We start from the raw sequence: 22,124 nt of genomic DNA, 5'->3' as shown, positions 1-22,124 counted from the left end.
TTCACCTGCAGGGACTGAACGCACCTCCACACGCAGATCGAGACTGCCGGCAGTCAATGCTCGCGGTCAGTGCCGGGTCAGTGCCGCGGACCCGAGGTTTTAGGCTCGATGCACCCGCAGGGGAAAGAAGCTTTTGTCGACTCTTTCCCACAAGTCACACCAGAACAAAGCAGCTCTCAGCACAGGGAGAAAAGGCCACTGCGTGTCACACCTGCAAAGAAAACCCAAGCGCAGGAGAGCAACTACTTAATTCAGCTGCTTAATAGAAAAAGCCAAGGTCTGTTTGTCCGGTCTTGTTTTTTTTTTTTTTTTGCATGAAAGAGGAGTGTAAATAAGTTCCATAAACTAGCATACAAATGTTTAGGAGCCAGGAATTTAAAAAAAGACAACAGAAAAGCTGCTTGGATCCTACACAGATATGTAGATCAACCCACTTCGGCCCGGCTGTAAGAACACCTCTTACAGCGACGGTGACGGTCAGCGTGCACACCAGGGGCTGGGCAGCAGCAATGCCACTAGCGGGCGGTCCTGTGGTCAACATCACTTCCTAAGAGGAAAAGAACCAAGAAAAGCCCAATTCTGATGGCTCTGGTCACACTTCGGCCTCTTAGGACTTCATCCAGAACAGAGAAAGCCAACCCAGAAACTCCCTCCGCGCACCGTCATCGCTGAAGAGCGTTTTAGGGACGACAGGACTCCTCCCCGGGCAGGCCAGCTGTGGGGGAGAGACCCCCTCCAGCGAGGAGGGAGGCGGGAGACCAGCGGCCTCGAAGGTTCTGGCTTCCAAGTCTGTGACACTGCGGGGGACCTGAGGGGACACCAGACCCCTGGACGATGGGTTCTGGTGGTTACAAATACTGAGTCGCATTCATAGCACTTCAGTTATTTAAAAACGAAACCCCGCCCTCCTTTCCCTCGTCCAACAGCAGGAAAGGAGAAGCTCATTAAGCATTTATTTTTAGGTTTGTGAAGTGCTATTAAAATTCAATCAAATGGAAAAACCTAACAGGCAGGCCCAGATTGTTAGGAGTATCTCGGGGGACCCTGAATCGGACAGCGAGAGTGGACAGAGACTGAAATGAGCTGGACTTCGCTGTTGGCTCAAGCTCCCCCCACTAACAGTCACGTCTGTCCCACCCGGAGTGGGCCCACGCCACCCCCCACGGGGGCGCTGGGCAGCAGCAGGGGGCGCTGTTGTGGGAAGCTACCGGCTTTGCCACTGGCTCCCGGAGTCACACGGACGACGACAAACTGGACACTGGACACGGCGGAATCCTGAGTGGGGTGAGAGCCCGCGGAGGAGGGCCGAGCGGGCAGCACTCTTCCCTCCTCTGCGCTGCGTCATACATGGTCCTGTGCGCGCTCCCCGTCTGCCGCCGCCGGGCGCCCCGCGGCCTTCTCGCTGCTGACCGCGTCGGTGGCCTTCCTGCCCAGCGCTTTACTGGCCTCCTCCTGGGGAAGAGAGAGACACGGGGGTTAGTTCAGGCAGCAGACGGCCAGGCCCCGGGGAGAAGGCGGGTCTCCCACGTGGGTGGTCTGGGCTGTGCCGTCCACCTGGTTACAGTGGCCACTGGCCGCCGTCTCCTCACCGCGTGCGACAGGGGGCTGGGCGCGCAGGCCCAGAGCGCGGGTCTGCAGCGAGGAGGCTGACCCACCCGCCCACACCTGCCCCACGAAGGGCCTGACAGCGGGCCTCCCCCCACAGCCCAGTCCTGGGGGAATCTGGGGTCTCAACATGGAGGGTTATCTGGAAACACCTGAAGCGCTCCTTTTCTTTTTTTCTTTTTTTTAATTTTTTTATTTATTTATTCATTTTAGAGAAAAGAGAAGCCCTGGCCGGTTGGCTCAGTGGTAGAGCGTCAGCCTGGTGTGCAGAAGTCCCGGTTCGATTCACGGCCAGGGCACACAGGAGAGGCGCCCATCTGCTTCTCCACCCCTCCCCCCCTCCTTCCTCTCTGTCTCTCTCTTCCCCTCCCGCAGCCGAGGCTCCATTGGAGCAAAGATGACCCGGGCGCTGGGGATGGCTCCTTGGCCTCTGCCCCAGGCACTAGAGTGGCTCTGGTCGCGGCAGAGCGAGGCCCCCGGAGGGGCAGAGCATCGTCCCCCGGTGGGCAGAGCGTCGCCCCCTGGTGGGCGAGCCGGGTGGATCCCGGTTGGGCGCATGCGGGAGTCTGTCTGTCTCTCCCCGTTTCCAGCTTCAGAAAAATACAAAAAAAAAAAAAAAAGAGAAAAAAGAGAAGAGAGAGAGAGGTTTTTTGTTTTTTTTTTAAATCTGCTCATTTCTTAAAAGCAGGAACTGCTCTAGCACATCCCTGGGGAATGAGCTCCCTCATCTGCACAGCCAGGCCAGCGCCCCTCCGCAACGGGGCTTTGGGGAGGGGACAGAGCCTTCCTCCTGGGGACCTCCACCAGCCTCGGCTGGGCTGCACACCATATTCCTGGGTCTGTGCTCCCAGAACGCTGGCGCAGCTGCTCCAGGCCCCAGGCTTAACCTTCCCGGAATAAAAACCGAAGGGGCAGGGCCAGCGCTCGCCCCGCCCAGAGCCCGACGGCCCCGCCCACCTTGGCATCGCGCTCGGCGAACTTGGTGAACATGTTGGCATAGATCCGGCGGTCGCGCTCGTTGTGCTCCTTGGCCCTCTTCTGGCACACGGAAATCTGCAGCCGCGCGGCCTTGTTCTGGGGGTTGACTTCCAGCACCTTCTCGAAGGAGCCCTTGGCTGACTCGAACTCGTTCATGAGCAGCTGGGCCTCGCCCCTCCGGTACAGGCCCTTCTCGTTGGCACTGTCCAGCCCAAGGGCCTAGAACGGACGGTTTACGTTTAAGAAAGAATGAATGTAACTTGTGAGAATTTTAAAGAAACTCAGTACATAAATAACGTGCTGACGTCCTCTGGCCAAGTGTGTTAGAAAACACACTGAAAAGACGAGCTTGCGGTTATTCTGTACCACTGACTGAAATGTAACTAACCACCCAAACTTGTGTCTGTGTTTGATACAATTTCTATAAAGACCCCAAAGGATTTGGAAAGAGAATCTTGAGAAGTTCAACAGAAGAAGTAAATGCCCAAGGATGGTTGAGAAAATGTTGGGAAGACAAAAATAATAAGAGGAGACATGCCTTATATAAGAAAAAAAAAAATTTTTTTTTTTTACACCACTCAAATTAAAACAGCTTGGCTGGCCGTCTGGGAACAGACAGGTCAGCAGGACAGAACACAGCACTCAGAACAGACTGTGTCAATCAGCAGGGCAAGGGTTAACGACAGTACGTGGGGCAGAGACAGCAGCTATCCACCGAGAAAATTAAGTAATTCTCACCTCATTTCATAAACACAAAAATAAGTTCTAGGCCAAGTATATCTACATGCAACCCCCATAAAAATATAACAGGCTTATTTATTATTATTTTTTAAATAGTAAATGTAGGCCCTGGCTGGTTAGCTCAGTCAGATAAAGTGTCCCGGAACAACAGGGTTGTGGGTTCGATCCCTGGTCAGGGCACACATGGGAAGCAACCAACAAATGTATGACTGAGTGGAACAAATGAATGCTTCCCTTACCTCTCCTCTCTCTCTCCCTTTCTCTCTTTCTTCCTAGAAAAGTCAATGTAAAAAAATTAAGCCCTGGCCAGATAGCTCAGTTGGTTGGAGAATCGTCCAGAAGCACAGAGGTTGGCAGTTTGACCCCAGTCAGGGCACATACAGAAACAGCTCAATGTTCCTGTCTCTGTCTCTGTCTTTCTCTCTCCCTATCTCTCTCTAAAAATTAAAAAGAAAATAAATTAAACCTAGTTCCTGTTAGGTTTTGGAAGTACTGAATGAGGTTATTTTTATATTCAGGGTGGGGAAAACTTCTAACTAGAAAGGAAAAAAACAAATTTGATTACATAAACATGAAAACTTTCTTTAAGGAAAAAGATACCATCAACAAAGTTAAAAGACAAAGAAGGAGAACAGGGTCCCAGCGTCCCTCTCGTCGGACAAAGGGTTAGTAGTGATAATGTACCAACTGCCTCAGTCAAAAACAGACCAGTAATGGGGTCGAAGAATGTGAATAAGCAGTTCACAGAAGTACAAATGGCAAATAATGAAAAGATGTGCAATGAGAAAGGAAAGTAAGGTCTTGGCCAGTTTGCTCAGTGGATAGAACGTTAGCCCAGAGTGCAGATATCCTGGGTTTGATCCATCTCGGTCCAATCCCTGGTCAAGGCACTGTGAGAAGCGACCATCTGTTTCTCTCCCGCCCCCTCCCCCTTGCCCCTTGTCTCTCTCTTCCTCTCCCACAGCCAGTGGCTCGATTGGTTTGAGCATCAGCCTTAAGCACTGAGGATAGCTCGGCTGATTTGAGCATTGGTCCCAGAAGGGGCTTGTTGGGTGAGTCCCGGTCAGGGTGCATGTGGAAGTCTGTCACTTAAAAAAAGAAAAAAAAAGAAGAAATGAAAATAAAACTTTTTTGTTGCCAATAATATTTAGAAAAACCATTAATAATATTCAATGACAATACATTAACACTTAAAATGTCAATGTATTAAAACAATCATCTCTTTTGACCCATTACTTCCACTTGTAGAAATTTATCCCATAGAAACAAACCCAAAGGTATGCAAAGAGACACGACATTGAATCAAGCCCCTGGAAATCTACCGAAGGAGACTGGTTAGATAAACCACAGATGCTTACAATGGATACTAAATAGTATTTAAAAGAATGAAGAATTATTCCAGTCTACCTGAATCATTACCAGCTAGAAGCAGCGGTCATTGGGACTTGGACATGAGCTGCGAAGTATAGAATGGTGACAACAATTCCAGTGCCATGTGGACTTTTCCTGTGTGGACTTTTCCTGGACTCCTGCTCCCTGTGACAGCTCCTAACAGACTGAACTGTGGTTGGGTTGCATTTTTCAGGGATCTGGCATGGTGATGGGGCCAATTTGGACTTGGTGAACATGTTAAGGACACTACTCTTTTATGGATTCTTGCTGTATTGGCCAAGAGTTTGCTTAAAGGCTTTTAATCACTGTAAAAAAAAATAGAAGACTGGATAAAGAAGATGGGGCACATATACACCATAGTATACTATTCAGCTAGAAGAAATGATGACATCGGATCACTTACAGCAGAATGGTGGAACCTTGATAACATTATGCGGAGTGAAATAAGTTAATCAGAAAAAAACAAGAACTGCAGGATTCCATACATTGGTGGGACATAAAAGCGAGACTAAGAGACATGGACAGGACTGTGGTAGTTACGGGGGGGTTGGGGGAGGGGGAAGGGGAGGGGGAGGGGTACAAAGAAAACTGGATAGAGGGTGACGGAGGACTATCTCTCTTTGGGTGATGGGTATGCAACAGAACTAAATGACAAGATAACCTGGAAATGTTTTCTTTGAATATATGTACCCTGATTTATTAATGTCACCCCATTAAAATAAAAATTTATTTATAAAAAAATAAATAAAAGAATGAAGAATTATATGATAAATTGATAAAATGCAGAAAGATGTCCTTGTTTTATAATACTATATATCTAAATCTATATATTCTAAATTGAAAAAAACCCATACACATATATGTTTCTGTATGGAAAAAAATGAAAGGAATATGTGTGTGATGGATGACTGGTCTTGGGAGAGATGGACTTTTACTTTCTTGTATATTTCTATAGTGTTTGAATTTTGGATAATTTTATACTACAATAAAAAACAAAGAATCAAAAACCTTTAAAAAAGTAATTAACAGTAACATTTCTTTCTCAGGCAAAACCTTAGTGAAATGGGATAAGGAACATATTGATCCACAAAACTCCCAATCTTAAAATGCAAAAATAATCTTACAAAGTATGTATGAAATAGTTGCTTGTTTTTCTCACCCTTTTCTGTTTATCTTTTTAAAAATTAAAAATATTTTAAAATTTATTGATTTGAGAGAGAAAAGAGAGAGAGAGAGAGACATCAATTTCTTGTTCCACTTATTTATGCACTCATTGTTGATTCTTATGTGTGCCCTGCCCTGGGATTGAACCCACAACCTTGGCATATCAGGATGACGCTCTAACCAACTGAGCTACTTGGTCAGGGTCCCACTATTTGTCTTTTAAAATACATTCGACTATTAGCTGTTACCCATATGTAATATATACACTGTTCACTGAGACCAGACATCTGACATAACAGTCAGCATCACTGGTGCATACAAACATCAGAATCACACTCAGATAGACACTGTCACAGAACACCAAGGTACTACGGGACCAGGAACAGCAATAACACCACAAATGTAAAAAGGGAGAGGGCTGCTGATGCTTGGTGGGTCTTGGAAATTATTTATGTGTGTTCTCCATCAGTGAATAAATATGATAGCAAAAGGTGACTTCTTTACAGACCCGCTATATGAGAAGTCTGTTATATTCAAGTCCTGAAAGGCTTAAGTTAAATCTGTTCTTATTAAATTGAACCTGAGGAGTTATATGCCTAATCTGATACCAAGTGCCAGAGATTTAAGGAAGGTCGTGGATGAAAATTAATTTATCAAAACTTTCATTCATAATAATATATTATTATAAACAGTCTAAGTATCAGAAAAGTCTTTAATCAAAGCAGCAGAGAGCAGGGAGGGGGCAGAGAGCAGGCGCATCCGTCCGTCTGCCCAAGCGCATGCGGGGAGCCTACCTTGTCACAGCACTCCACGGCTTTGGTGTATTCTCTGAGCTTCAGGTAGCACATGGCCAGGTTCAGGAAGGCGGCAAGCAGGAACGACTCCGAAGCTTTGGACTCCTTCTCTGATAAGCCGTACTCCATCTCCAGCCAGGACACTATCTTCCCATACTGGATCACCGCCTGCAGGTACTTGCCGCCCTGGGAGGGGAAAGCTGGTGATTATTACTCTTTGCACGGGCTGCAGCGGGTACAAGAGAAGTGTGAGCGCAGCCTCCCTGAGACACCGACCCTCAAAAGAGGAACCCTCCACATACAAACCCTGGGATCTGACCATGTCCCTTGGTCCGTAGGGGCTGGCTATGGACACTTCTCCACTCTTTCTGGTTCGGGCCAGTCTGGGCACGGGCTGCTCTCCAGCACTCCAGCCCCTTGTCCCAGGGGGCAGTTCTCTCAGCTGGAGGGCAGCAAGGCTTTGGGGCTACATCCTTTGCTGCTAGTATGTATCCGACTTTCAAAAGGTTGCTGAGTAGTTTTAGACAATGTTACTACTTTACTTAAAGGGGAAGTTACTTTTCCCTTTGCTCCTGACCCTCGGCACTGCACAGTCTATACATTCTGGCAAATGTCAGTTATCTAAACCAGGGGTAGGCAGACTTTATAGGAAGAGGCAGATAACAAATACCTAAGGTTTTGCAGGCCAAACAATCTGTTACAACTGTCACTGCAGTGCAAAAGCAACTCCAGACAATATATAAATAAATGGGTGGGGCTGTGTCCTCACAGAACCTTCCTTACAAAAACCGGCTCTGATCTATAAACAATGGGAATATGCATAGTTGAATAGCGGCATCCAACAAAAACAACTATAAAACATAACTTACAGAGGTGTCAGTTAACTATATGAGAAGTCTTTCTTAATTATATTTTTGCTCTCTTGCCTGAATGGCAGAATTTGAACATACTGTGAATAACAATGTATCATGAATTCATGTCAATTACCTACTGGCTCTATACAAGAAATTATGGGACTGAGACTGTGTTTACTCCCATTTTAGGATGAATGAAAAGGGATTATCAATCTCAAAAAAGGGATCCATCCTCCTACATCGTAGAACTGCGGCCAGATCCAATAGGACAGGGGCCCCCAAACTATGGCCCGCGCGCAGGCCACATGCGGCCCCCTGAGGCAATTTATCCGGCCCACACCGCACTTCCGGAAGGGGCACCACTTTCACTGGTGGTCAGTGAGAGGAGCATAGTTCCCATTGAAATACTGGTCAGTTTGTTGATTTAAATTCACTTGTTCTTTATTTTAAATATTGTATTTGTTCCCGTTTTGTTTTTTTACTTTAAAATAAGATATGTGCAGTATGCATAGGGATTTGTTCATAGTTTTTTTTTATAGTCCGGCCCTCCAATGGTCTGAGGGACAGTGAACTGGCCCCCTGTGTAAAAAGTCTGGGGACCCTTGTATTAGGACACTGCATCCAATGGGACCAATGGACAGTGTTCAGCTCACATCACGAGGGTTTACCACAGTCAAGCAGTGCAGACATACACTCTAACTCACTCCGTGACTCCACAGAGAAAAACCACCAAGCAGGTCTACGAGAATGTTCCTGCTGTACAGAAGGTAAAGGGGCTGGCCTAAGAAACAAGCTCCAGCAGCAGAAGGAAGCCTGGTGATTTTTGGTGCGGACAGCACAGATCGGTGTAGCGTGGGGAGCCTGGGTCTGAGCGAGGGCAAAGCTGCGTCCCCTCTGAGCATCCCTCACCACAGCAATGTGTCGGAGAGCGCCCGGCCCTGCCCACGCAGGCGCTGCAAGAGGATTCCGAGGTGTTCTGAAAAAGGGTCCTCAGATCAAGTCTGTTGTCCTCTCTGCCTCAGAAATTTACGATACAGATTGTTTGTAAAAATATGAAACCAGGTCCTTTCATAATAAATGGCGCAATTCTTAAGAAAATTACATTGTATTTTCTAGGGACTGAACTGCTCCCCAGCCAGCCGCCAATTCATTCGCTGAAGCCCTAGCCCCAGTTGATGTTTTTGGAGACGGAAGGCCATCAGGTTTGGGGGGGGCCTGAAGGTGGGGCCCTCATGATGCAATTAGTTCCCCTGTAAGAGACATCAGAGGACTTGTCCCCTCTCTCCCCCCCTCCCACAAGCACCTAGGGGAAGTCATGCAGGACACAGCCAGAAAGCCGCCACCTGCGCCCCGAGGGGAGGACTCTCAGGAGATACTGACCCTGCGGCACCCTGATCCTGACTTCCAGGCTCCAGAACTGTGAGAAACACACTCCTACTGTTCCAGTCCAGTCTCTGGAATTTTATCCTGGCGGCCCGAGCTAACCAAGGCAATTATATTTGGTCACAGCCATAGGCTCGATACTTCTTTTTTGGGGGGCACTACAGAAAAAGGGGGGACAGGGAGAAACAAGAAGGGAGAGAGATGAGAAGCATCAACTCATAGTTGCATCACTAGTCGTTCACTGACTGCTTTCTCATATGTGCCTTAACTGGGAGGGGGAAGACTCAAACTGAGCCGGTGACCCCTCGCTCAAGCCAGCGACCCTGGGGTTTCAAACCTGGGTCCTCCGGCATCCCAGGTACACACTCTACTGCGCCACCGTCTGGTCAGGCAGCATTCTTTTTCTGTCACTCTTTTCTCTAGCTGGGTTGTGAACTCTTTGAGGACAGGAAGCGTGCCTTCTGCCTTTTGGGATTTACCAAAACAAGGCCCTTAGTGAAGGTTTGCCGAATTAATATTAAGGTCAAAGGAATACAACTATGGAACCCAAAGTTGTATCACTGGGGGTAGAGTGGCAGTAGAGGAGAGGGAAAGGTGTCATGTTGTGTAGATCACTAGCTAAGGACATTTCCCGTGATGCCTGGTTCCTTCTTTCTCATCTCCTATCTCTTTAATGTACCTGTTACCTTTCTGATGACCTCATAATATAGTGCCACAGGGAAAGCAAGCCAGGGAGGACAGCGCCCCAGATCTGACCATATAGTGCCACGGGGAAAGCAAGCCAGGGAGGACAGCGCCCCAGATCTGACCACTTTGGCAGGTTCTGAATTATCAGAATGGTAGAAGGCTACAATTTCCAAAATAAAAACAAAACAAACCAACAGACAAACGCAGGGAACACACTCCCTAGCAGTTAGCCCCTCCACACTGACGGGGCACTTCAATGATTCGAAGGCTCCTTCACACATATCCTACATAATTTTATTTAGAGCTCTACTTCCAATGAGCAAAGGTACTTGTTTTATGATCTCTCTGCTTCTGAGGTGCTAAAACAGGAGTTTCAACCAGGGTCATTTTGGCCCCTGGTCCAGAATGGTGCAAAGCCTTAGGTATTTGTTTGGCAATGTTCAGAGACGTTTTTTAGTTGTCACAACTTGGTGGGGGGGGAGGTCGGTACTAGTGGCACTTAGTGGGCAGAGACAAGAGATGGTGCTAAATACCCTGCAATGAACACGACAGCCTCCCACCAACACAGACTCACACAGCCCCAAATGTCAGCAGTGTCACAGCTGAGAAACCCTGTACTAAGAGAATGTAGGAAGGAGGAGGAAAAAAAAAGGCAGGGTTGACGCTTCTTATGAGGTTTTTTAAACCTAAAATCCTGAGTCATAACTGACTTGTTGCTAAGTCATAGAACTGGTTCCTTGGTTCAGCAAGAGCGGTCAAAACATCACAAAGCCTGGCTTGTCCGCGAAGGGCTCAGCGGTTGAAAGATGATTCTTAACCAGCCTGCTCTAGAACTGCAAATGCTCTTTCCCTATCGAACACAAGGGGGCACCAGAACCCCATGTCACAGCTGTGTCCTGCAACTTCTTGCCACTGCCTTCCAGTCAGAGAAGAGAAACACTAACCAGGTGTGAGATGACTGCTCCTGTTCTGCAGAATGCCTGGGGGCGGGGGGCAAATAAAAACCACCTTTTTATTATTATTATTATTTTTTGTATTTTTCTGAAATAAGAAGCAGAGGCAGAGACAGACTCCTGCATGCCCAACTGGGATCCACCCGGCATGCCCACCAGGGGGCGTTGCTTTGCTGCAACCAGAGCCATTCTAGCGCCTGAGGTGGAGGCCATGGAGCCATCCTCAGTGCCCCGGCCAACTTTGCTCCAATGGAGCCTTGGCTGCGGGAGGGGAAGAGAGAGACAGAGAGGAGATCGAAGGGTAGAGAAGCAGATGGGCGCTTCTCCTGTGTGCCCTGGCCGGGAACTGAACCCAGGACTTCCGCACAGTGAGCCAACGCTCTAAGACTGAGCCAAACGGCCAGGGCAAAAACCACCTTTGTTTTACTAGCTTCCACAATGTCTGGCATAATGTTGTGCTGTGACCAAGGCTTTATTTTTAGAGCCAAGTGAAGAGTCCTCGTCCACCTTTCTTTTCTGCAGTGTTCAGAAGCTGGTACTGGGAATTTACAACCTAAACAGCAGAACCAGAACCATTTAAAAGCTAACCGCAATCCAACTCCACTAAACCGAGAGATTTACCCACTGAAGTGTAAACCAAATCAACAGGTCAGTGAAAACGGGACTCCAGTGTACTGCTGGCATGGAACGTACACTCTTATCTCACCACATCTACTGTCACCCACGAGTCTGGCCTCCGCGTGTGCACAGCGCTCCCAGTCACCTCCCTGGGAAGGGAAGGCCCAGCAGGGAGTGTGGCCCGCGGAAACCTGGCCTGCAATTGGAACAGGGACCATGTGCTGGAAGCACTCCACCGACTGCTCTGAAGCCTTCGAGCTAAAGCTAGGATCACTGCTGAGCTCTGTTACCTACAATTACGAAGGTACCTCTGGGGAAGTTTTTAGTAGTACAAAATGTTCCGAGACATTCTGGGAGAAGTCTTAGGTCAGCGGTTTTGAACCTTTCATTAGTTTTCCCCCAATGGACTTGTGTTTTGAAAGATTTTGTCTATCAAATGGCATGTTAAAAAATAATATGTTCCATGTGTGTGACTGCTGATGCAGACTTTATTCAAAGGTCAGTAATCTTAAGAGGGTTCATAAGATTATGAAATACACAAACCACTATTGCAGTTATCATGCTGAGACGCGGCCAAGGAACTGTATAGACACTTACGCAATGCTTTCGGCACAAACTCCGCTGCCTCTCTGCTTGTACTCAGGACACGACTCCGTGACATGTGGCTCTGAAGCGTTATTTCATGGCCAATACTGTTCCCCAAAGTTCTGGGTCATCAACAACCAATCAGAGTTTATGAATTGTTGAGCGTTTTACTACACTGAGTTGATAATAATTCTAGATCAATTTCAAGAGCCTCAATCCCCTACTCCAAGCTGTTAATACTCTATTTAGAAGTTTTGCGAAATATAAAAAATACATTTAAAGAATTTAATGGACTCCAGGTATATAAGAAACACCATTCTGGACCTGTGGGCTAAGAAAGGGATTTTAAAGAAAAATTTCTTTTTATTCCAGTGTATTATGTGCTTTGGTCTACAAAAAGTCCACTTGGAATCTTACTTAACTAGATTAGAAGTTATCTCATATACATAAATTGAATTTAAAAAAAATCAAACTTGCTCTTGAGAGTTTAAAAACTCACAGGACTTTAGGGCTGGAAAAAAACTTGAGGGCCTGACCAGGCGGTGGTGCAGGGATTAGAGCATCAGACTGGCACACGGAGGAACCAGGTTTGAGACCTCGAGGTCGCCAGCTTGAGCGCGGGCTCATCTGGTTTGACAAGGCTCACCAGCTTAAACCCAAGGTCGCTGGCTTGAGCAAGAGGTCACTCAGTCTGCTGTAGCCCCCCAGTCAAGGCACATATGAGAAAGCAATCAATGAACAACTAAGGTGTTGTAACAAAGAATTGATGCTTCTCATCTTTCTCCCTTCCAGTCTGTCTGTTCCTCTCTCTGTCTCCCTCTGTCTCTGTCACAAAAACAACAACAACACAAAAAACTTGGGGATCAACTAATCTAATTCTCTCAGCTTTTCATTTGATAAAATGACCTCTATAGACCTTAAACGACTTTCAATCATTTGGAGCCATAAAACTCGCCCCCTTACCCAGTTTCCGATTCCGAGTCCATCCGACCAGACTCTAGTGTTTTCTGGTGACCTATACATTATTTTAGAAGTAAATATAAATGATTCTATATTACCTAATGCAATAGATTTCAAATCTGTTTAACCAAAACCCCCAGTAATAAATGTTTCATTATCCGATACCCACTCACACCCAAGCGAAAAGATTTATGGAACAAGATGCCTCCTTACTACTACATAATGCCACATACACTTCCACTCAACTGAGTTCATGACCCGAGTGGGTCTCGTCTCAAGGTCTGAAAAGCAGTAAGCACACACGCTGTCCCCTGCTGCACCTGCACCACTCCGCGGTTGTGCAGTCTTGCACAATTCCCCAGTTGTTCCGTGTGGGTGACCACCGTCCCCGCTGCCTCTGGGCAAGGCGGGCAAGGCAACAGCAGGTCCTGGAGCCAGTGCTCCAGGAAGACTTGCTGAAGCACATTCATGCATCCCGGCTGCAACTGTCGAAAGCATCCTCTAATTTCTGTCCCCACTGCAGAAGCAAGGAAGAAGAGAAAGAAGCCTGGACGACACTCCCTCCTTTCTGGAACTCTGCCGCGCTGACCCTGCTGCTCGCCTGACACGAGGCTCCTGTCTGGGCAGGAGCAGCGCGACAGCCTCGGGGCTGGAACTGAACAAAGTGCCGTGGCTTCTGCTCTTCCATCGGGGGCTGAAGGCCTGACGAGCCCGCCCACTCCGAGGTGTCAGAGGAGCAATCAACAACAAACACCACTCAGGGGTTTCCCAGGAGCGCTCACAGCAGCAGTGGCAGGGAGCACTGAGGCCAGCAGGGGACGTCACTGCTCTCCTCCTGCCTGCGTCCTCTGCAGTCTGTGCGAGTTCCCTTCCCTTCTGTCCCGTGCCTCAGTGACTTCACCAGGACAGTGGGAAGGAAGGTGATATAAAACTTACCCCTATGAATGCCATCACTACTAACAATTCTTCTATTCTGTTTTGTTTCACCCCTCGAACACTTATGGAGTGCCCATTATGGACCAAAGCGAGATGCTTCAGTCTGCCTGTAGGGGGGAGGGTTACCGTCTAGGGCAGGCCATGGAAAAGAAGTCTTGTTTTTTGTTTTTAAGTGAGAGGAGGGGAGATAGAGACAGACTCCCACATGCACCCCAACTGGGATCCACCCGGCAACCTCCATCTGGGGCTGATACTCGACTCAACCAAGTATCCTCAGCACCTGGGGCTATGTTTAAACCAATCGAGCCACTGGCTGTGGGAGTGGAAAATAGAGAGAAGGGGGAGAGGAAAGGAAAGGGGTAGAGAAGCAGACGGTTGCTTCTCCTGTGTGCCCTGACCAGGAATCGAACCTGGGACATCCACACACTGTGCTGGCGCTCTATCCACTGAGCAAACCAGCCAGGGCCAGTATATATATATTTTTGTCAAGTTAACTCATTCTTTCTCACTATTTCCTATACTGTAAATGACAGACTTGTAAACATTCAGGCTTACTCTTACCCAGACGGATGCTGATAAAATTCAGAGCAGGGGAGGGGCAGCGTGACCCTGACACCTGAGAAAACTCTCTGAGAGGAAAAGGGCTGCACAAGAACGCACGTACCTTGAAATACACAGTTCCTTTCTCTTTGACAATGGCAGCCTGCTTCAGTTTTTCTTTGGTATCCATCTCCCAGGACTCTTTGGCCTGTTGTACAAATTTGTGACAATGATCAAGTGAACAGAGAAGGAAAAAGCATCAGCTGCTGTGAGCAAGAACAAACAGTAGCTCCTTCCAGAGGACACGAGCGCCCCCAGCCCAGCGGCCTTAGGGTGGTGCCGCTGCCACAGCCACGGCCAGCTAGGACTCCCTTTCCCACGACCGGGCTGTGCCGGAGGGAGGGCAGGCAAAACCACAGTGCCGGGCGCCAGCATCCAGAGGCCACCGAGGACTGCGTCTTTAGAATTGTAAGGTGAGGCCAAAAAGCTGGGGTCCCCTACTTCCCTCCTGTCAGTGTCACCACTGAACTGCTGTCATAACTTCAGCAAGCGCTTTCTCTCAAGCCTCGATGTTTCAGCTCTAAGATGGGAACACTGCTGGAGTCAAGTCACAGTTGTATATTCATGAGGGTTTTTAAAATTCCAGGTCATGCAGGTGTCTCATGCACTCTGATGCATCCAGACATAATAAAGCTTCCAAACCGTATCACCCTGCAGATGTGAACTCGGGGAATTTTAAGTAAAACCTAATTGGGAGGGTAAAGCTGATGCAAAAACATCATTTCAAAGCCATTAACTAAGTGATTTCACGGTCCTCTGTTACCTGGACAGCGTGTCTCACTACCCTCCCCTACTGCAGAGACAGGTCCAGACACCAGTGCACTTTAGCACGAATAGCTGGATTCGGAGGGATCAGAGAGAGTCCACAGGATGCTGTGGGGTCCTCTCAGGAAAGTGACAAGGCTATGTTCGAGCTATTTACTGAGCAGGAATAGTGACGCTTATGTGGGCAACTGTAAAATTCCCGCTATTCAAAAGACAATTAACTAGTGGTGTATTCCGGGTGCTACGGCTCCCCGCCCTTTAAAGTGAACAGTGAGAAAGTTACTTAAGTCTTTCGGGCCACCCCAGAATGCTTCCTAACAATTTAGCTGTTATTTAAAAATCTAGCAACAAGGGTCCTTTGCATTTTTATATTCGGTTTAGTCTTTATGAAGTATAAAAATATTCTTGATACTACGAGGCAGAAAATGAAATCATGCCGCCTCCAACATCACACCCACTCACGTGGTGTCATGTACAGCGAGCAGAGCCGCGTGGAGTGTGCCCCTGCAGTGAGGACAGAGCCAGGCTCCCTGGAGCACCTGTGAGCAGGCGTCCAGGACGCAGTGTCCCCCCAGCCCCGGTGGGCAGGGCAAGGAGTGGCTTGACTAAAACGGGAAGAGGAAAGTCAAAGGTTCAAACAAGCACATGCTCAAGAGTCTTCTCTCTGCAACGAGAAGCACTGTGCTAGGGAGGCAGGTTGAAGGGCCCGTGCTGAGCCAGCAGGCCCTCAGGAGAAGCTCCCCGAGAGCAGCAGTGGATCATGACGAGAGCCTGTTTGTTTCGGGGAACGTGCAGTGTGAGGGGTCTGATCAGAACCGTCAGTTAGGGGAGAATCCCACAGCAGTCCTCCCCCCACTTCTCAGCCCAAAGCCACAGGCTACGGGACAATGGTTTCCTTTCAGAATCTAATAGAACAAACAGTCCCGTTAGCCCGGAGGTTAACGGGCAGACTCAGGTTGGCACTGTGGGCAGGACGCTGTGCTGGGGCGTGTGCTCTGTGTCTGTCCCCCAGGGACCGCTGCTGGGAGCTTCCGGAGCCAGACCCGGGATGGAGCACACACCCACAGGCCTGTTTCTGGAACCCGTGGCAACCGACAAACTCTTCTGTCTCCTCGGACAGGTATGCAAAAAAACTAAAAAGGCCTGGGGGAGCAGCTCTGCCTCCCGAGTTAGGGGGCCCGGCAGTGCTGGATACCCGGGAGTCACGATGCAGGCCTCCTCCCCGCCCGAGAAGGGGACAGTCCGTCCAAGCACTGGAAAACTGCGCCCCACGCCCCCGAGGAGCTGCTTGGCAGAACGTGAACCTTTTTGTCTTCAACCCAGGAAAAAGTACAAAAAGAACAAGTCTAGGAACAAATAAGGGAACAAGTCTTGGATTCTATCCAAAATAGTTAAAAAAAAAAAAGGTAGAGAGAGAGAGAAAGGGCTGACACATAAGAACAGAGAGTAAGAACGCAGAGCTCCTGGGCCGTCAGGGCCCCACGGCCAGGCAGCCGGGTGGGGATAGCACGCAGACAGCACCGCTGGCCGCCCAGCCTGGCCACACCCCTTGCGAGCCACGGGTGCGGACAGAGAGGAAACCCAGCACGGTTTCAGATTAAGTGGGTATTTTCTCACCTTTTCGAAGCTCTTAAGTGTAACTTCATACATAAGCTCAGCATTAGGGTCAATGCCAAATCTAGGCTTCCCTGCCTCTCCAAAACCATATCTGAAACGGAGAGTAGAGAGATAAAACTTTAAAAGGACGGGTGTATTTCCAGGCACCTCCTTCGGCACGGTGGCGTCACGTTGGTGCGGGGCTGGCCTTCACCTACTACGCGCCTCGGAGACCCTGAAGACAAACCAGGTGCAGATCAGCGGGTCCAGGGCCAGCGTCACTGTTGTGGTGTTTACCACACCAGGCCAGACTGAGTTTTCTTTCCCTCCTCCATTCACGGGGCATGCAGCCCCTGTGCTCCCTGGCACAGCTGGCTTTATGTGACCTTAATTAACTGTCACTGACTTTTTCTCTGCTTGGTTTTCTGCCTTTTGATAAAACAGCCATTCCTTGGCTGCCGGAACCCTTCCCCGAAGCACTATCAGCAGGAGGCCAGAGGAGGCAGGCACTGTCTTCTGTCTCTGTTATCAGGCTGTCGTGGAGGGTGTTTACACAGCTCAGACTCTGAAAGTGCCGTCTCCCGCCAGTCCTGCTTCCGGTGGACGAGGGCGGCGGGGAGGCTCACACGGGGGAAGGATCCACTGCCACAGCATTTCTCAATACTTTTAAAGAGCACACTGGGAAACGCAGACGGCAGGAATAGGGAACCGAGAGGAACAGCCCCAGCAAGCTCTAACACCTCATCGTGAGAACGGCTCTCACAGCCCTGGGACTCTCAGACAGCAGCCTGTGACACTTTCAGCCAGAGCTTATGGAAGAAAACCACTGCGGGGACATGCATCTGTTCGCTTGGGTCACGTGCGGTCTCTCACAAACCCAGGCACTGGGCAGTACGCGCCCACCAGACTGGGGGTTCTGCCAGAGCTGGGTCCGTCTGGGTCGACAGTTTCCCAGCACTCAGAGCAACGCCCAGCACATCAGGAGAGCGTTCACTGGAATATCTTCTGCTCTCCTCTGTTTCGAGCCAGACTACTTTGAACATATGGGAGGACACGGCAAGAAATCTCAGCAAACCCAGACTCTCTGGCCACGGGCTGAAAGATGCCCAATCAGGTCAAGACTGGTACACGCTCTCTGGGGCAGAAGGACCCGAGTGGGAACACAGACCCTGCTGTGTGCATTCCTCTCTTCACCCCTTGCCGGAGTTTTTCAGGAGGAAGTGCTTACGCACTCACCTCCACTGTTACACAAGACAAGGAAAGCCGAGCCGGAGCCGGCAGAGCGCGGGTGGGAACAGGGTGTGGCAGGCACACCAGCAGGGCAAAGGGGATCCTAGGCAGGGAGCTGAGATGACATAATGACCAGTGGCCGGTTTTAGGAAGTGGTGACCCTTTCTCTACCTGAGCTCTTAGACCTATATATCTGCTCTTCTGCTTCCGCCTCTGGTGAATAAAGAACATCTCTTAACTGCCAGGAACTAGGTTGGGTGAGCTCTTGCCGAGTGTGTGTTTACTGACAGCATGTTATCTTTGGAGCCCTGAGCTAAACAGGTACAAACCCAACAGACGGTCTCTGGCATGTGCCTCGGACCAGCGGCTCTCGACAGAAGCGACTGAATCCTCCCACCCCCACGGACAGCTGGTGTTGTCTACAGAAGGGTCTGTCACAACTAGGGCGGAGCTACTGGCGTCCCGTGGAACGGGACAGGAACAATGCACACCCTACAGTGCACACGGCAGTCCCCACAGCCAAGAAACAGCCAGCCCAAGACGTCCCTAGCGCTGAGGATGAGAGAAGCGGCCTCAGAGGAATTCACAAAGAGTGAATGGTCTCAAGGCTGGGGTGGAAGTGTGGGACTGGGTCAAGGGAGGCACCAACCTGTCCTGGTTATTATCAGTGAGGCTAAAGACTGAAGAAAGGTATCATTTCTATAACCTCCCCCGGGTTCAAATGAAGAGGTGGAGATGTCTGCGGCACACATCATCCTGAGGAGGAGCCTCTACCCTGACTTCCATGTTACACAGGGAGCTGCCGGACTCAGGCGGCATCCGCCCGGGCCAGGAAGCACCCAGGCACAGAGCTGCACCGGCCTGAAACACGGAACGCCACAGACGGAATTCTAGGACCTAACCAAAAGGCAGGCTGGGCTACAGTAACAGAAGGAATCTGATATGAATGGGATTCCCCCCTTTTTTCTTTTCTTCTTTTTTTCTTTTATTGTATCTACGATGAAAGACAAATGTTAGCTGAACATATTTCACAATTTATGTAAGTCAAACCTCGTGCTGTATGCCTTAAACTTACACAGTGATGATGTGTGTCAGTTATTTTTCAATACAACTGGAAAAAATATACTTCCATTTGGTAAATTAGAAAAATTCACAATATCTTAGTCCCTTTTTTTAGCACGAGAGAGAGAGAGAGAGGGGAGAGGAGAGGAAGGGAGAGAGATGAGAAGCATCAACTTGTAGTTGCAGCACTTTAGTTGTTCACTGATTGCTTTCTCATATGTGCCTTGACATGGGGGGGGGGTGTTCCAGCTGAGCCAGTGACCCCGCGCTCAAGCCCGATGAGCCCGCACTCAAGCCGGTGACTCTGGGGTTTCGAATCTGGGTCTTCAGCATCCCAGGTTGACACTAATCACTGTGCCACCACTGGTCAGAACTTTAAGAGTCTTTTGATGATTTGTTTTTTTTTAAAGGCCACAAAGCAAACTTTAATACATTCCAAGTGAATAAAAATAAATAATAAATATAAAATTATTGCCTCACAGTTCAATAAAAATCAAAAATTTTAAAGTCAGAGAAAATTCCTCCTGGCTAGAGATGTTAAAAATTTAATCTTAAGAAACCGTTGATGCAGGGGTACTTCAAATAAAGATTATAGGCTTTGTAGAAAAGAATGACAAAGAACACAGTGAATGTCAGAATCTCTGGGATACCCATACATGGTACCCATAAGAACACTCATAATATTTATTTTCAAAAGACCCAAATTCAAATTTTACTCCTTTTCTATATTATTCATATAATAATTTGCAATAAAAAGCTCATTTATACTGTATACATTATATGTGTTCACACCCACATACATAGGCAAGTATAGAAACATAAAACAAATAGGTATTAATTTGAAGCCTTCAACTTCAGTGTTAAAGTACAATTAAGTTAGGTATAGAGTTGCCCGCAGACAGCAGACACACAAACAGTGACTAGCGATGCCCATCAGCCTTTCTGTGCACAGAAGCACTTGTACCGTTCAGTTCTCACCAGCCGCTCCCTTTGTACAGATAGGAAACCGAGGCTCACAGAGAAGTGCTCCCTGAGAGTCCCGCAGACAGGTAGTGTCGAGTCAGGACTTGAACTCGGACTCCATGTGCCCCCAGACAGCGGTGCAGTCTTTGACCTGGACTGCCTCCTAGGGTAGATACTGTGGCTCTCGGCAGCTTAGGTATTTGTTTAGGGTTGGTGCAAGACAGAAACATAAGGGAAACGAGGGAAAAGAAAAAAGTCCAAGCTAGCCACATTTAAACTAAAATGAGAAAGATGAATCAGCCGCAGTATTTGAAACAATATAAAAGATACTGCCCTAATGAGAAGAGAGAAAATCGGGTTCTTTGAGAGTGTTTTGTAAATTTCTTATTATGAAAACACCCTGCCAAGTAGTCTCTTGGACTGGAAGAGAAGGCATGCCCTGGGAATCCTTTGGAGAAGGACCGAGGTGTCAGAAAGTCACACGGAGCACGTGCGGGCACTGCCCTGGGTACAGCTCCCAGACGCAGTGCTGCCCAGGGCGTGGGAGTCTGAAGTCTACTGAGCGCAGGCACTCACCACCTGCGTGGTGTGCGGGCTTCTCCACACACGGGTAACACCACGCAGTGTGTGTATGAACAGTCTCCCGCCGCAGAGCGGCTCCTTTACGTAACTCAACATACTAACCAACGTCTCGAGAGAGAACAACAAGTTTGGTCCTCGCCGGGTGGCCCAGTGCAGACAGCGTCATCCCAGAGGGCCAAGGACGTGGGTTTGATCCCTGGTTGGGGCCGTATGAGAAGCAATCAGTGAGTGCATGATGAAATGGAACTGAGTGAAATGAGTTGATGCTTCTCTCTCCCTTTCCCTCTCTCCTTCAAATCAATGGGAAAATTTAAACATAAATGAATAACATGCTAATTATTTCCAAAAACATAGTAGGGAAACTCTTAGAAATTTATGAAAAGTTGTTGACTACTTTTATGACTCAGAAGAGCTAAAAAATCAAAACATATGTTATAACAAGTTGTCCTTTCTCTCGTGGTCTGAGAGTAAAATGGAAGACAAAGACCGACATCACAACAGCAAAAGCAGCAACTATACTGAGTGGTTTATGTGGCAGGCACTAGCCAAGCTCTTCACACACATGATCTCGTTCAGTTCTCCATAACTTTATGAGGTAGATACTATCACCCCATTGTACAGAGGGGGAACTGAGGCTTAGGAGAGGTGAAAGACCTGCAGGAGGGCACCCGCTTTCTGACAGAGCTTAAGCACTAATGATAGACCAACTTCAACTAGTGAGAAACGACTGCGTTGATCTTTAGAAGGAGAGTTTGTTTCTGTCTGCCATGCGACTTGAGACATCTGGCCCGACTAGTGCCCTGGCAGCTAGGTTCAAGTGTAAGAAGCTATTCAAACAGTATCACATGCTTACCATGTATGCAGAACTTATCCTCAAGGGACTTAAAGCTGAAAACACACACTGGACAGAAATACCACTCTCTTTAGATAAATCTTGAATGACTATAATTTTGGAATACCAAATCAAAAATCATTTGATAGTGTTTAGTTATGGAGAAGAAAGCCTTCTCTGTGCATTGCCTGATTTAAAAAAACAAAGTTCCATATAGAGGGACAGGTTCACATAAGAGTGAACTACAATTGCAGGGCAAACATAAATAAAACACACTGTTGTGGGAATCAAGTAGTGGGGGAAGGGACAGGGCAGAGAAAAAGAAGGTGTTAACTAAGAGGTACCGCCAGCGAGGGTTCTGACAGGTGCCAGGTGTAGAGTGTTCCGGAAGAGCTTTCAAGCGAGTAGAGGCATGGTGACAACATCACTGAGAGACAGGACCAAGTCCAAGTGTTAGGGCGAAGGTAAACGCCACTGATGACCACGGAGGGGATCCAAAGCCCAGTGACTGTACAAAAGGCACAATATTTCCTCTGGGTAAGTGTAGCCATTGAGATGCTCATCTCCTACAGTCCTACCGACTGAAGTCCAGAGAAATACTACGTTACTTAATAGATAATTATCGGGAGCAGACACGAGAGAAGCAGAGGCACGTTGAGGCCCACAGAGCAGGAGAGCCCGGCTTCTCTCACGGGGCCATGTCTCAAGACAGGAGGGTGAGATGCATGGTATAATTTTAGATCTAAAAATAATACCAAGCATGTTTTCACAAGAGAGGCTGCTGGTGTCTGATAATTCTAAGCTTGGAAGTGCTAATGGATATCCTTACGATGGGAGAAATTTA

General features: G+C 48.3%; 1 protein-coding gene across 2 annotated transcripts in view; it reads right to left on the bottom strand.

The window, feature by feature from the left end:
- Window positions 1-293: 293 nt before the first annotated feature.
- Window positions 294-22,124, bottom strand: part of FKBP5 (FKBP prolyl isomerase 5) — a 122,249-nt gene continuing 100,418 nt past the window's right edge. For both annotated transcript variants that reach the window (XM_066359571.1, XM_066359572.1), the window contains exons 7-11: window positions 16,633-16,723; window positions 14,315-14,398; window positions 6,675-6,860; window positions 2,563-2,802; window positions 294-1,452 (exon numbers count right to left, since the gene is read on the bottom strand). In XM_066359571.1, the coding sequence (XP_066215668.1) occupies window positions 1,342-1,452; window positions 2,563-2,802; window positions 6,675-6,860; window positions 14,315-14,398; window positions 16,633-16,723 (712 nt within the window). In that variant the 3' untranslated portion in view covers window positions 294-1,341. The remainder of the gene's footprint in view (window positions 1,453-2,562; window positions 2,803-6,674; window positions 6,861-14,314; window positions 14,399-16,632; window positions 16,724-22,124) is intronic.

Source organism: Saccopteryx leptura, chromosome 1 (genome assembly GCF_036850995.1).
Source record: "Saccopteryx leptura isolate mSacLep1 chromosome 1, mSacLep1_pri_phased_curated, whole genome shotgun sequence".
Lineage (NCBI taxonomy): Eukaryota > Metazoa > Chordata > Mammalia > Chiroptera > Emballonuridae > Saccopteryx > Saccopteryx leptura.
This window is presented reverse-complemented; position numbering and strand designations above follow the sequence as displayed.